A 14,716-nucleotide genomic window follows, 5' to 3' on the forward strand; every position below is an offset into this window, starting at 1 on the left:
TTTATGCTATTCAAACCAAAAAATAAAATATAGATAGATAAATCAACACAGGGCACGACCTAATTTGTTAGTTGGGTCTAGCACAAATAAACATGAAGTTTGGGCCCAGACAAAAAAAGGAATGGCTAAAATGGGCCCAGCCTCAACCACAGTGCCTCATTGCAGCCGGCAACGCCGCGGGAAGAGGAGCGAGCATCAGAGGCGGCGGAAACTAAACGGCAGCATCAGTAGCCATCAACGCCGGCGACCTTGGTTAGTAGCTCATCCATCAGCGAGGTCGTTCTTCATCTCTGGAAAAGGGGGGTAATTACAGGTTGAATTGTTTTAGGTGGGAGACATTGTCGATTCAAATGTGTTGGGTTCTGTCGGCTCCTGTTGGATCCTTCTGAATCGGGTCGGTTTATCCGGCCCAATCCAAGACCCAAAAAAAAACTTTGGCTTACGTTTTTATTTTTAGAAATAAAAATAAAATTACAAACCAAATATATTCTTAGAGTGCATTTGATCCTTAAACTAGAATAAGATAAAATAATAAAAATAAAATATAAATGACAGAAATATAAAAATTAGTATTTTTATATTTAGTTTAATAATAAATTATAAAATTTTAATTTATTTTATTTTTTATTTAAAAATTTTTAAAAAAATATAATAATAATAAATATAATTTAAAAATTGATAAAAAAAATAAAAAATTATATTATATTTTTATTAATATTTTTATACATTTTTTATTAAAATAAACATAAAATACATTAATTTTAGATATAATATTTTTATGGGATAAGTATAATTTTAGTCTTAACGGTTGAAAATTTTTTTCGTTTTCGACTTTTTTCCGCTCCAAAATGGCCTCGAAGGTTTCAGTTTATTTAAAAATCGTCCTTCGGACGAAAACATCATTCTCCCTTCACCCCAAAATCAACCACCACCACCACCAGAACAGAACCACCACCACCACATTATCATCATGGTCATCATCATCATCAGAACAGAACCACCACCACCACAACATTATCATCATGGTCATCATCATCATCATCAGAAATTCACAATAATATTCCACAACAAATTTCAGCAACAACAATATTCTACAACAAATTTCATAAAAAAATCCATAAATTTCACAAACAAATCCAGTTTACAAAAGAAGAAGGTGGTGGTGCGGTGCGGTTGTGTGGCGGAAGAAGAATAATAAGAAGAAGAAGAAGGAGGAGGAGGTGGTGGTGGTGTGGTGCGGTGGTGCGGTGGGGCAGTGGTGCGGTGGTCCCCCTCCTCTCCACCCTCCTCCCCCCTGTTCTCGCGTCCCCCCTTTCTTTCTCTCCCCACCCCCTTCTCGTATCCCTTTCTTTCTTCTTTTTATTTTTTAATTTATTTTATATTTATCTTATTGAGTTAATAGTCATTTTCGTCCCTGAAAGATACCTCAATCTCCATTTTCGTCCCCGAAAGTCAAAATTAATCAAAAGCGTCATCGAAAGATACCTGACTTGATCACGTTCGTCCTTCTGTTATCTCCGCAGTTGAGATGGCAAACGTCCGCTTACGTGGCCCGTTAAATGCCAAGGTGGCAAAGAACCAAAACGACGTCGTTTTGGTAGAATGTCTACTGGCGTTGAAACGTCGCCGTTTTATCTTCAAAAGAGGGTAAGTTTCCGAATTTCGATCACAAACACCTGTTCATCAATGGATTCCTTCTCCCAAAAACCTAAACCCAGAAACTCTCACTACCCAGAAGTAATCGATTCCAACCTCGAAGCCAATTCGTCCTTCCAAAAACCTAATCATCAACAGCAGAGTTCTCTCTACCCTTCCCTTGACGTTGATGACCTCAGCGACCTTGTCCAAACCCTATTTCCCCGAAATGACACCAGAAGCAGCGATGGCAGTGTTCATTCGCCGTCTGCTCCACCGGCCGCTACCGAGGAAGTCCTCATCAGGATCCCCGGCGCCATCCTCAACCTCGTCAACACCCACTACAGCGTCGAGCTCGCTTCCGGCGACTTCTCCATCATCCGCCTCCGGCAGGGTGACAGCGTCGTCGCCGTTTACGCCTGCATTGCCGACAAGATCCAATGGCCCCTCGCCAAGGACGAAACTGCCGTCAAGGTCGACGACTCTCACTACTTTTTCTCCTTCCGACCTCCCAAGGGCTCCGAATCCAATTCCGATTCCGACGAAGAAGATCAGCGTAGCCGCGGGTAAGATAAGAACGGTTCCGATCTGCTGAGCTATGGGTTGACGATTGCGTCAAAGGGGCAATAGGGTTCCACTTCCCCATTCTTCTGCTACTCTCTCTTTACATGTTTTTGCATATCAATAAACTTGGTACCCCAATTTGTTGGAAAAAAATGGAAGAATTTTTAGTGCCAACAACCCAACAAACGCTTTCTAAATGCCCTTTTCTTCTGCTTTGTTTTGCTGAATATTTAACACTGTAACATTAAGTGATGAGAGATTTTGTGGTTTTAATAGGGTGAGTTTACAGCTGGGAAAGTTGCCTAGTTTCTGTTTGGTGCAAAATGGTGTCACACAAAGGGCGTATTATGTCTTCACTCTCAGCAGCTGAAACTTCTCAGAAGAGTGAAAGTTCAAAAGCTTATGGTTCTGATCAAATTCAGGTATTTTTTTAGTTAGTTCATATTTGGATTAATAATGCAATTTAATGAAACTAGTTAACTGCATATTGGAAGTGATATGTGCTATTGTGTTGAAAATAAAATTGAGTGCCTGTATTTCTTGTCACTTATTGTGGGTTGCTTCACCAAATATGCTTTAGAAGTGGCACAGGCTTAATATAGTTGTAACTTTCATAGGTACTTGAAGGCTTGGATCCTGTTAAGAAAAGACCTGGAATGTATATTGGAAGCATTGGCCCGCGTGGGTTGCATCATAGTTTTGTGGTGTATTTTATCTGACTGAACCAGAGTGCATCTTAGGTTTATAAAATTTTGGATAATACTGATTTTGCTGTACATAGTATACTGATTTTGCTTTCTATATTAATCAAGAACTATGCTATGATATTGTGCATATGGAATTACTAAAATTTGCAGTACATCTTTTTCAATGTTTTTAGCTCTTGAAGCTTCTACTGTAATAAGTAATTCCATTTTGAAAAGTTAAATCTGACTTTTGAGCTATTTGAGCTACTTTTACTATCTGTTGGGTGATTTTGAGCTTTTAACTATACATATTAATTTCACTCGTGGAATGCAGATTCCTACCGACTTACATTTAGTTACAAAAAAATCGGCTTTGGGGAAAAAATTAAAAAAAATTATATAAGGACTAATTTGATTATTTTTTAAAATTTTAGGGATGAAAATGATTTACGTATGAACTTTTAAGGACTATTTTGATTAAAAATAATTTTTTCACATGTCAAGTGACACGTGGCATGCCACGTGTCACTGACCTGACACATGGCGTGTCACGTGTCACTGATCTGACACGTTAACCAATCATCTCGTGACACGTGGCATCACCCACCACGTCATCATGTGCCACGTGGCACTTAACGTGACACGTCATCATCCAACTGACGGAAGGACTAACGTGACCAAGTCGTGTATCTTTCGGGGACGATTTCGATTAACTTTATCTTTCGAGAACCAAAATGGAGATCGGAGTATCTTTCAGGGACGATTTTAAATATTAACTCTTATCTTATTTTATATTTTTTAATGAAGGATAATTTGATAATAAAAAAATAAAATTGGTAAAAATGACGATTTTAAAATAAACTGAAATCTTTGGAACAATTTTATAGCGAAAAAAAAGCCAGAGACGAAATAAATTTTTAACCTCTACGTTGAGGACCAAAATCATACTTATCCCTATTTTTATTTATGTCTCATCTGTTAAATACAATTTTATTTCCGATAAATAAATACAGCGTGAAATAACTAATAGTTTTACTTTGTATCTAGGGGTGGCAACAGAACGGATAGGGGCGGTTTTGTTCGCCCCGTCCTACAAAAATCCCATCAAACTCTGCCTGCCCCTACCAGCGAATAGTAAAATATTAAACCCTAATCTATCAATGTGGGTATCCGACCCGCCCGCTCCGTTCTGCCCAAGAATCCGTTTTATTAGTAGGGACAGGATAAATACTTGTGAGTTCAGGTAGTGTTGCTATCCTATTTGCATGAAAAAATATTTAAATCAATATTAGCAAACTTTTTTACTAAAAATATATTAATATAATGCTACAACTCAAATATTTTAAGAAAGTGTAATACATATACGCAGAAACCAACAACGAATACATGTGAATGAAATTTTCCGAATAGAAAAAAAATCAGCTAAAAATGTTGATAAAAGGCACTTTCAGGACATCACAGATTAATAAGAATACGTAAAATATGCAGAGAAAAAAGAACCATCAGCATGTTTTCAACTGTGGGTTGACAATTGTGATTCTTTTGTTGGACCTAAGTGATTTAGATTCTTAACATTAATTGACCGATTATAAGATATTATTCAAAACAAATCACTAAGATATTATTCAAAACAAATCACTAATTCACTAGTACTAATTTTCTCTTGTTAGGGGGCCGAGTGTGCTCAACTATAGAGTGAAATTTTTCTGACTATTCTTTTTATCTAAAAGAATTTGAATACTAAATGTTGATGCTGACTTTAAAAAAAATGTGATAAAGCCAATTTTATAGTGTTATAAGTTGGTGTTTAAATTTTATTTAATTTATTTTTATAATAAGTTTTGATTTTTTTAAAAATAATTTATTTTTATATTTTTTAATTAAATATTAATTTTTAATTTTTTTTAATAAATAAACACTATTTTTTAGGTATTAGTACTCTTTTAATTCTCTTCAAATAAAATCTATTTTAAACATATATATCATAGTTTTATTAAAAAAAATAAGACATATATTTAAATATTTTTTTGTAACTTAAGACTTAACAAAATTAGCGTCTTATTTTTTTATTTGACATACATCCCCTTCAATTATCAACTATTTGTGTATAGCATTTATTTTGTGATAATATGTGTAAGTAATAATTAGGTATTACTAAAAAATTCTATTAATAGTGTACTAAAATAATTTCGTTACACTTTTACAAGCCAAAAAAAAAAAGATAAGCTTTATTGCTTTTTAAAAGTAATAGAAAATATAAACACAATTACACTGAATAAGGTAGTAAAGTGAATGGTTGATGTCCAAAAGCAAAGGATTAGTAAATAAATAATAATCATAATTAAAAAAAAAAAAGAGAGATCGATTGGATGGAGAAGTATGAAAATCATGGATCATGGCTACCTGGTGGCTGTGCCCTACCAACCTGATGCCGGGTGGCGGTATCTCCTTTCTCCTTATCTTTCCACTTCCTAATACATCCAACAGGTAAATTACAAAACGAGAGAACCGCATTACCCTAATTATTATTTTTTTTATAGGTAAAGTATTAAATTAGTCTAACATTTGGATGCTTTATTTTAATCTTTAAATTTTAAAATGTTATATTTAAATTTTTTAAAAATATTTATTTAACTTTAGTATAATCTAGTATGAGGTCGAAATTAAATAATTAACTGAATGCCTTATATAACAGTATTATAAGAATAAGATCAATAATCTAGAAAATAAGTATAAGTTTTAGAGACATAAAATTAACCATAAATGTATCAATATATTTATTTATCATTTTTTAGTTATATAAAAAATATTTCATTTACATTGTAAGAAGAATGATAAATAAATAGAATAAATGTCCAAAATAGTTCTTGAATTTCAAATTGCTATTCAATTTAGTCCTCTACTTTTAAAAATAACCAATTAAATCTCTGAAATTTGAAAAAGTGCATCTCCGTTAGTCTCTCATAAAAGTGTCGTCTAAACGTTGATGATGTGGCATTCCAGCTGTATACTGATATGTACCAAACTTGAATTTGATTCAAATTGGTACCTGAAATTGCTTAATAATATCCAAATTAGTCCATTTTCAATTATAAAACCCTAATTTCTAAATTATTATCTTCTCTTCTTTGATCTCTCTGTTATCTTCTTTTATTCTTCGACCTTTCAACTATCTTCCAGTTCATATTCATCCTGAACTACAAGTACATTTACCTAAAAACTATTTTAATTGCAAGTTAATATGGTTGGATTGTTAATTTTAACTTTAACATAGATTTAAATTATATGTATCCTTACGGGTTTGTCCATTAATCTAAAATATATTTTTTACTTTTAAGAAGGTAATCATTGTCATCATCTTCAAAGTCTTAATATCACTTTTCAAGTTTGTCATTCTCCAATTGAACTCAAGCAAAATTTCTTGTAAAATGGGTATTGCACAAACTGGTTCTTCACCTTCATTAGTCCAACAGATAAAATTACAATGGACTCCATATTGCAAAGTGAAAAACATGCAGGTGAATTCAAACTCAAAGTGAAACCATCTTAACATTTTTTTTAGAGTCACAACCTTACTTCATAGTTTAGACAACTATAAAATAGTCTACCAAGATTCTCTTTCGTTGTTGAGTACTTCATCACCGTCCGAAGTCTGCAATTACAAAAAAAGCGTTCTTACCCCCCCTATTGCACATTCCTTTGCTGCCATAAAGTTTCCCTCCAGAGTTGTTCCTACTTGAGCTACTTTGCCTTCTCCCCCACCACCTATCATCACTCATTCAGACGAGAAAATAAGATGAATTGAAAGATAGCTGGGAGGTCGAAGAAGAGAAGAAGACAGCAGAGAGGTCGAAAAAGAGAAGATAATAATTTGGAGATTAGTGTTTTATAATTGAAAATGGATTAATTTGGATATTATTAAGCAATTTTAAGTACCAATTTGAAACAAATTCAAGTTTGGTACACATCAGCATACAGCTGAAACACCACGTCATCAACGTTTAGACGACACTTCTGTGAGAGACTGACGGAGATACACTTTTTCGAATTTTAGGGATTTAATTGGTCATTTTTAAAAGTTGAGGACTAAATAGAATAGCAATTTGAAATTTAAGGACCATTTTAGGCATTTACTCTAAATAAATATATTAATACATCCACGATTAATTTTGCGCCTATAAAACTTGTACTTATTCTCTATAATATTGACCTTATTTTTGTACCGCACTGTTATGTAGAATATTTCATTATTTATTTAATTTTAACATTATGGTAATATTACATTAAAGTTAAATAAATATTTTTTTGAATTTAAATAAAACACTTTAAATCTTATGTATCAAAACAGGATTATACCTAAACGTAAAAAACTAATTTAATATTTTATTTTTTTAATGATATTTTTTATAATTAATTTATCATTTAAATTTAAATTTTATTTAAAAAAATTATTATTAATTATTATATTAATAAAGCCAAATTTAAAATCATGATATTTGTTTCAACGAATAAATTAATTACTTGATAAATTAAATAACTTTCCAAAATTAATAATGAAAAAGTGTTGGCTACAATAAAATGATCTCATTCTAATGGTAAAGACTTGCACTTATTTAGGGAATCTTTTTTAATAAATATACTGACGAAACCAACCAATCAATGCGATGAATAAAGATTACAGAAGACAACTAAGATAAGAAATAATAAAACCATAAAAACCTCAATAAATTTATCAAAATATTTTTGGAATATAAAGTATTACACGAAGATTATACTAATATAAAAAAAATTACTCTATTTTATATTTTAAAAATAAGAATGCAATTGTATAAATAATTAATTAAATCATTAATTTTTAAATTTATTAATTAAAAAATATTTAAATATATAAATATTATATAATAGTTAATAAAATAGATAAAATTTATACTTAAACAATACAAATGAAATATAGTTAAAACCAAAAAAAAATCTCACTGGCTAAGAAATTAGTAGGAAATTAAATGAAGTAATTAATGAAAGAATAATATTAGAATGAAAACAAAGAGAAACAGCCAAGCACATTCCTCTGCACTTTCGCAGAAGCCAACTGTGCAGAGGGAAACACACTAGAGAGAGAGAGAGAGAGAGAGAGAGAGAGAGAGAAAGAAGGGAGCTTCAGAGAAGCACAGAAAGCCTCGAATTATTGGCAGCAATCGCCATCATCAATGGAGTCCATCTGGAAGATCAGAACCAAGACCAGCAGCAACAGGAAGCCCAGGCTAGAGCGCCTCAACGCCAGAAAGAACATCAATTACAATCCACCCGCAACTCCTCATTCGCCACCTTCTTCCTCCTCCTCTTCCTCTTCTCTCCACCACCAAACTAGCTTTAGGGTCACCGACGGCGATTTCGACCTAATCTTCCAAAGCCTGGGCCTTTCTGGTCCCGAAGATTTTTCCATTCCAACTGCAGATTGGGAAGCCCGGAAGGTTCGCTTTGCTTCTCATACTTCTAATGCTGCCGCTGAGCCCAAGGAGGATCGAAATTCAGCTGAAGTGAAATCTGGGGTTTTGCTTGATTCGGATTCCCAGCTTAAAAATGACAACTTTTCGAGACCCGTTGAAGTGGGAGGCTCCAAGTTTGGTGTTTCTTCAGATGTGAAGGTTTTGGGTGGTAAAAATGGAGATGGGGCTGGCGGGGGAGGGATCAAGGGTGCCAGGCCTCCGCTCTTGAGGCCAATTGTTGTTGATGCGGTTGGTTCGAATTGGGATTTAAAGAGGTCCTTTGGTCTCCAAGATAATTTTGTTGGTGATTCGCCTTCGTCTTCTGGTGAAATCGGCGTTGTTGGTAGGGTGAGAAATGGGGAAAGAAGCATGCTTTTTACGGATTCAGGTTCCTTTACTACGTCCCATGATGATGATAGTGATATTGGCGGGGAAAGAGCCTGTTCTGGTTCTGGCGCGGTTGATGGTTCCTTAATTGAGTGGTTTAACCGAACTTTCTCGTCGTGGCAAAAAGGTGACGTTTTGGGAAAGGGGTCGTTTGGAACCGTCTATGAAGGTTTTACAGAGTGAGTGTTTCCTTTTTCCTCATTTAATTACTTTTATTTATTCATTTGGTTAGTTGGTTGGTTAGTTACTTTAATGAGTAGAGTTGCAAACATGCGTATTCATTACACGTGCTCTATAACCTGACCTATTAAGAGATTGTGTTTGTTGTTCGAGCTAACTTGTAGTTTGGGAAAGCCCTGGTTATCTGTTTGTCGTTACACTTGAGGACATTATTTAAGTTGGTGGTGTTTCCATGTTTATGTGAGATTTACTTTGATAAATAAAGGAGAAATTAGCATTAAGGACAGTTAAGAGGTATTAATGATGACAAGAGGGAAAATTTGCTAACGTTAAACTCTCTAAAGTGTTAGTGAGCTTTGATTTGCAAAATGGTTTCCTTGCTTCTGAAGTCACATGCACATTTTCTTTCCTTGCAGTGATGGATTCTTTTTTGCGGTGAAGGAGGCATCTTTGCTGGATGAAGGTAGTAACCAGGGTAAACAGAGCGTATTCCAACTTCGGCAGGTAGGAACTCATTAGCCTTCTTGTTAGAGCTTATTACTTATTGTTCAATGTTCATTTGTCAATTCCATCTTATATGATAATGACACCATTAATTATTTGTGCTCTTTGTCTCAGGAAATATCTCTTTTGAGTCGGTTTCAACACGAGAATATAGTTCGATATTTTGGCACTCAAGAGGTATGCAGCATCTAGGTGGCAATAGACAAGTTTCTTATATGCTCCCAGAATATGATATTATAGGAAGACCAAAATAAGTGCATTGCAAATTTGAATTCTTTCTTTTTGGTAGAATCACAAGTATGCTCCTAATGGAAGCCTTAATTTATTCCCATCATTTCTATTTTAATGCTAATTGACTGCAGTAATTAATTGCCTTATATTTTGTCTTCTCCAGGACCAAAGTTCACTTTATATCTTCCTTGAACTTGTGCCTAAAGGGTCATTGTTAAGTCTCTATCAGAAGTACAGCTTAAATGATTCTCACGTTTCTGCATACACAAGGCAGATTTTGCAAGGCTTGAAATATCTTCACAATCAAAATGTGGTTCACAGGTATCATGAGTGATTGTCCTTTTGTGATTCGGTTTATTGACTATGCCTATGATAACAGCAGTCATAGTTGGGTGATGGAATTTTCTGGCATAGTTATGTTACAAGACTTCATGGTTTAGTGACGTTAGAATGTACGGGTTATGAGTGATTGTACATTTGTGTATTGAACTAGATTTTTCTACATGGTAGAAGCTGGATGATAATGGATATGAGGATATCTTTCTAGCTGTATGACTAAGGCATTTTAAGTCGTATAACTATACTTCCTCTTTTTAGCTTAAGTGTGTTCTCTATCATGATCAACTTTCCAGAGTATAAATGTATGTGAAGTATTTTGTGTTGTACTATTTGATGCGACAACTACGATAGAAGCCTCTTTTTCATCAGTCTGCAACTAATTGCATCTCTTTTCTTTTAATATTAAATTTTATAGGGATATCAAGTGTGCCAATATCCTGGTTGATGTAAGCGGGTCAGTCAAGCTTGCGGATTTTGGGTTGGCAAAGGTAACCTTCTTCAACAATATAATACTGAGTTTCCCTGTTTGCTGTCGCCCTGATGCGAATTCCAAATGCTGCTGCTTAAATTATAATGATTTGGTCTTTTTCTTTGCAGGCAACTAAATTTAATGATGTTAAATCAAGCAAAGGATCCCCATACTGGATGGCCCCAGAGGTTTGTCTTTGTTCTTGTGTCATTTGGTTGGAATAATTTCCTTCAAAGGGATAAACTAGAATGAGATATGGCTGTCTAGTTTATATTGTATAGTATATATCCTGTGTGTTCAGCATTTCTCTACAAACATTAAGTTGATGTTTCGATAAGCCATTCTCCTGGTGACTGGACAAACCATCTTCTTGGATGGATTTTCTTGTTTCAAATTAAAAATCTTAGAAAAGTAGTTTGCTGCTCATTTGTAATTTATTGGAGAATGAAGATGTTTGGATAAACTGATGAATGAGAGTTATATTGTACTATATGAGCTTTTTGTGAGTTAGTGAGTTTGACCTTGAGTTGTTCCATTATAGGTTGTTAACTTGAAGAATGATGGGTATGGACTAGCAGCTGATATATGGAGCTTAGGTTGTACAGTCTTGGAGATGTTGATAGGGAAACCTCCTTACTCTGATTTGGAAGGAGTATGTGTAACATTTCTCAGTATTTTCTTTTGTTTTTAAGTTTATATTTTTTCCTATATCAATATTTTATTTTCTTTATTTGTTTATTAATGATAGATGCAAGCATTATTTCGGATTGGGAGAGGAGAACCTCCGCCTATTCCTGAAACATTGTCCAAGGATGCCAGGGATTTTATCCTCGAGTGCTTACAAGTTAACCCAAGTAAACGGCCAACTGCAGCTCAGTTATTGGAACATCCATTTCTAAGGAGACCATTTCTTTCTTCCTTTTCCGCTGCGTCGCCACATATTAAAACCTTTAAGAGCTTATAGTTGACAGTCAGGAGGTCAAATTCATCCTTCTTTTTCTGTACAGTTGATCCCTGCCGTGATACGTACGTCGGGTCTTGACTGGTTAATAGCATTGGAGATGGCTGTTGGAGTTGGACCTCACAGTCCTCAGTTGGTTTGGTTATAAACTTATAATTCCACGGTCAAGGACTGAAGGGAGGTAATTTCACCATCAGGGAGCTTGCATTTATTATCCAGAGTTTCAGATATAAATGTTCGACCTTATGCTGAATTCAAAGAAGCTAAGAGGCAATGGAAATAGCCATCATTCTGCTTACAAATACATCCAGACTCCATGCGCCGAAGCGCCTTTTATGCGGAATGAGGGTATAAGAAAGTAGTGATGTTGCAATGGAAATGGAGTTGGTTCTTTGTTGCATCTTTGTTGGCAACTTGTGTTGTGGTGAGTGGTCGGGGTTGCTTGTTGCTTAAGGTGTTGCCTCTGCCCTTTGCTCGCTAATTGCATGGAAATTGTTGGGTAATGATTAATGAAATATGACTTCCTAACATGTAAATAGTAAGGTAGTTGCCAACAAAGGTTGTAACATACTAACATTGACTTGCGAGTTCTGCAGTACTTTGTTTTAGGAAACTGCAATGGTCATTTGCTAACAATTTTGGTGAAGCTGCAGAGTAAGCTTATAATACATGTAAGCTGTATGTATATGTTCATGAGTAGTTCATTAATATTGAAATTTTATGTGATCTTCTCGATTTTCAGATACTACAGCTTCTTATACGTCTACTATTTTTTCCTTAAGGTTTCAGCTTGAAATAAACGGATACAAATGCACTCCAAAGTTTTCATTTAATCATGCAATATTAGCTTCAATACACCCTAAAAAAAATACTCTTATATTATATTATATTATATTTAAAAAAAATCGTGAGGTAGGAGGAAAGGGTAGCGGGACGCCGCACTTAATTACGAAATATGTTTTATGTATATCAGGATATATATGTGTTGGTTTATATTTTTTAAATATATATCTTAAGGTAATTTACATCAATAAATTAATTGAAAATTAAATTTATGTAGATGTCCTAAATAAAAATTAGTTACACGTGACGTCCTAAACAATCATATATAAATTAAATGTGGCTAACTTGTTTCAAGTATTTACATATAAATTTAATTTAGCAAGTATTTAAGTAAATCGAATTAGATTAATTTGATTTGTTATAACAGGAGAGAAATTACATCATTTTTTAATCCTTTAATAAATTTGTTCAGCTTAATTTGATTTACTTGTACAAAAAATTTACAGTAAATGGATTTATTGTAGTTTGTTATATCCTATAAATACAACTAAAACATTTGCTCCTCTTAAAGTTGTATTCATAATGGATACTGATGATAATTTTTAGTTATTGTGCACTGTAGAGGAACGATTAAGAAAAAACTACGAGAGAAAATAAAATTTATTAATACGATTTCAATAAGTGGCTTTATTAGACAATCGATGAGTTTTGTTGAGCTGCAAAGTACTATAATATAGAAACTAAGAGTCCGTGGTATCAAATATGTGAAAAATTTATTTTATAGGATTCTAATTTCTGTTGTGAGTATTTTTGTGAAGTACGACTAATAAAGAGTAATGAAGATTTGCAAGTTTTGTTTCATGTCGTCATCAGTTTTTCAAAATGAGAACCCATAAATTATTTGCTAAGTTTGGAGATATGGTCACCAGTTCAGGAGGATTTAATTGGAATCCTCAATCTGTAACACTGTCAATAGCTCCTGTTATTGCCTCTACATCTATGGCTATAGTTGCACCCAAAACAATGTCAGTAGCATTTCCGTCCTGTATAATTGATCTAAACTATGTTCATAATGGAAAAATTGGTGATAATCGTTTTTTTGGTGAGATTGTGATTGTGATGGCTACTTCTCTTGGGATCATATGATCTTCAGCGGAGTTAGAAAATCAGATCCCATAAAAGATGTACTACGAAATGATGATAACGTGGAGTCTACTATGATAACTAAAGATAGTAATGATAATTTAGAAACAATTATTTGAGTTAGTCATGGTGGCTCTTTGAGTTTTGGAATTCAACAATATCCATTGTACTTTTCAAACATTAAATTTGGAGGTCATGGCACAATAGGACTTTCGAGGCGTAGAATCCGAATTTGGCGGTAGACATTCACAAGATACATTAACTCCAATTGAGTTTTAAGTTGGTCAACAGTTTTAGAATAAAAAAAAAATCGTGCTAAGTGTCCAAACTTATAGCATCCGTGATGGGTTTGAAATAATCTTATCATATATGCTAAAAGGTAATCACATTCTTATCCTACAAAGTTAAAGTCCAATTATATCATATACGCAAAATTCAATCTTGGTGTCCTGTCATATATAGAACTAAAATTCTTACAATTTTACATTCAACTATAATTACTACCTATCTAAATTTAGTTGTGATCAACAATTCTAAATCACTATTATCACTAACATTTCTAATTTAAAAATTCTAGTCAACAATTCTAAACTGCTATTCTAACTAACATTTATAATATAATAATATGATAATTCTAATTTACTAATAATCGCTAACATTTCTAATCTAACATGAAAATAAATTTTGTGTACTCACCTTCCCATTGATGTTGCTAGCAGTATAAGTAATTTTATCTTGTCAGTAGATACGATCCGGGTTGTCTTCCATGACCGCAGTTTTAAATTTTGTCACTTTGTATCCTCTGGATCCTTATATAGAAAAAATAAATAAATAGAATAGTAAGGAGCGAATTATGTTGAGAAATCTTTTAAGTAAATTAAATTTGGGTGATTCGATTTACCATTCAATTTTCTCTTTTTATAAATCGAAATTACGTAGTTTGATTTACTATAGAACAAACTTTTTCTCTCTACTGCTCTAGTAAATTAAATTGGTCTAATTCAATTTATTTGGATGCTTGCAAAATCGAGTTAGCCTAATTCGATTTATATAGAACTGTTTATAATAAAGATGCAACTAATTTCTATTGAGGACATTTGTGTAAATTTGATCTCTAATCTATTTAGAACAGGATCCGTAAAAAAATTCTGGTCCTAATATGATATCAATGGATGTGGAGCAAAAATTCTAAAGGGTCGCCATTAGGGGTATTTATGGACCGGATCGGACCAGGTTTAAATAGACCCAAATCTAATCTTAAAAAGGTAACGAGCCTATTTTGACCTGATCTAAAGTGACCTAAAAAAAATTTGGATTAAACTAAGTCAATCCGATGAAATATTAGTAT

The 14,716-nt window shown here is 33.5% G+C and overlaps 2 protein-coding genes across 2 annotated transcripts; both read left to right on the forward strand.

Moving 5' to 3' along the window:
• The first annotated feature begins 1,686 nt into the window (after window positions 1-1,686).
• Window positions 1,687-2,918, forward strand: LOC130967256 (senescence/dehydration-associated protein At3g51250-like). Its single transcript, XM_057892075.1, has 3 exons — window positions 1,687-2,201; window positions 2,489-2,621; window positions 2,817-2,918. Exons 1-3 carry the CDS (start codon window positions 1,687-1,689, stop codon window positions 2,916-2,918), a joined length of 750 nt encoding a protein of 249 aa, XP_057748058.1.
• Window positions 2,919-7,954: 5,036 nt separating this feature from the next.
• Window positions 7,955-12,168, forward strand: LOC130969180 (mitogen-activated protein kinase kinase kinase 1-like). The gene is made up of 8 exons (XM_057894803.1): window positions 7,955-8,937; window positions 9,355-9,442; window positions 9,557-9,619; window positions 9,837-9,994; window positions 10,428-10,500; window positions 10,610-10,669; window positions 11,023-11,133; window positions 11,230-12,168. Exons 1-8 carry the CDS (start codon window positions 8,093-8,095, stop codon window positions 11,443-11,445), a joined length of 1,614 nt encoding a protein of 537 aa, XP_057750786.1. The 5' UTR covers window positions 7,955-8,092; the 3' UTR covers window positions 11,446-12,168.
• The last annotated feature ends 2,548 nt before the right edge of the window (window positions 12,169-14,716 follow it).

The sequence above is a fragment of the Arachis stenosperma genome, chromosome 3, assembly GCF_014773155.1.
Source record: "Arachis stenosperma cultivar V10309 chromosome 3, arast.V10309.gnm1.PFL2, whole genome shotgun sequence".
Lineage (NCBI taxonomy): Eukaryota > Viridiplantae > Streptophyta > Magnoliopsida > Fabales > Fabaceae > Arachis > Arachis stenosperma.

What these genes read in the sequence shown, in the direction of transcription:
- LOC130969180 (XM_057894803.1), top strand. Translation starts at nt 8,093, where the DNA reads ATGGAGTCCATCTGGAAGATCAGAACCAAGACCAGCAGCAACAGGAAG. An exon ending in GATATTTTGGCACTCAAGAG is followed by an intron (nt 9,620 to 9,836) that starts GTATGCAGCATC and finishes TGTCTTCTCCAG; the next exon opens with GACCAAAGTTCACTTTATAT. An exon ending in CTTACTCTGATTTGGAAGGA is followed by an intron (nt 11,134 to 11,229) that starts GTATGTGTAACA and finishes TATTAATGATAG; the next exon opens with ATGCAAGCATTATTTCGGAT.
- LOC130967256 (XM_057892075.1), top strand. Translation starts at nt 1,687, where the DNA reads ATGGATTCCTTCTCCCAAAAACCTAAACCCAGAAACTCTCACTACCCA. An exon ending in GAAGATCAGCGTAGCCGCGG is followed by an intron (nt 2,202 to 2,488) that starts GTAAGATAAGAA and finishes GTGAGTTTACAG; the next exon opens with CTGGGAAAGTTGCCTAGTTT. An exon ending in ATGGTTCTGATCAAATTCAG is followed by an intron (nt 2,622 to 2,816) that starts GTATTTTTTTAG and finishes TAACTTTCATAG; the next exon opens with GTACTTGAAGGCTTGGATCC.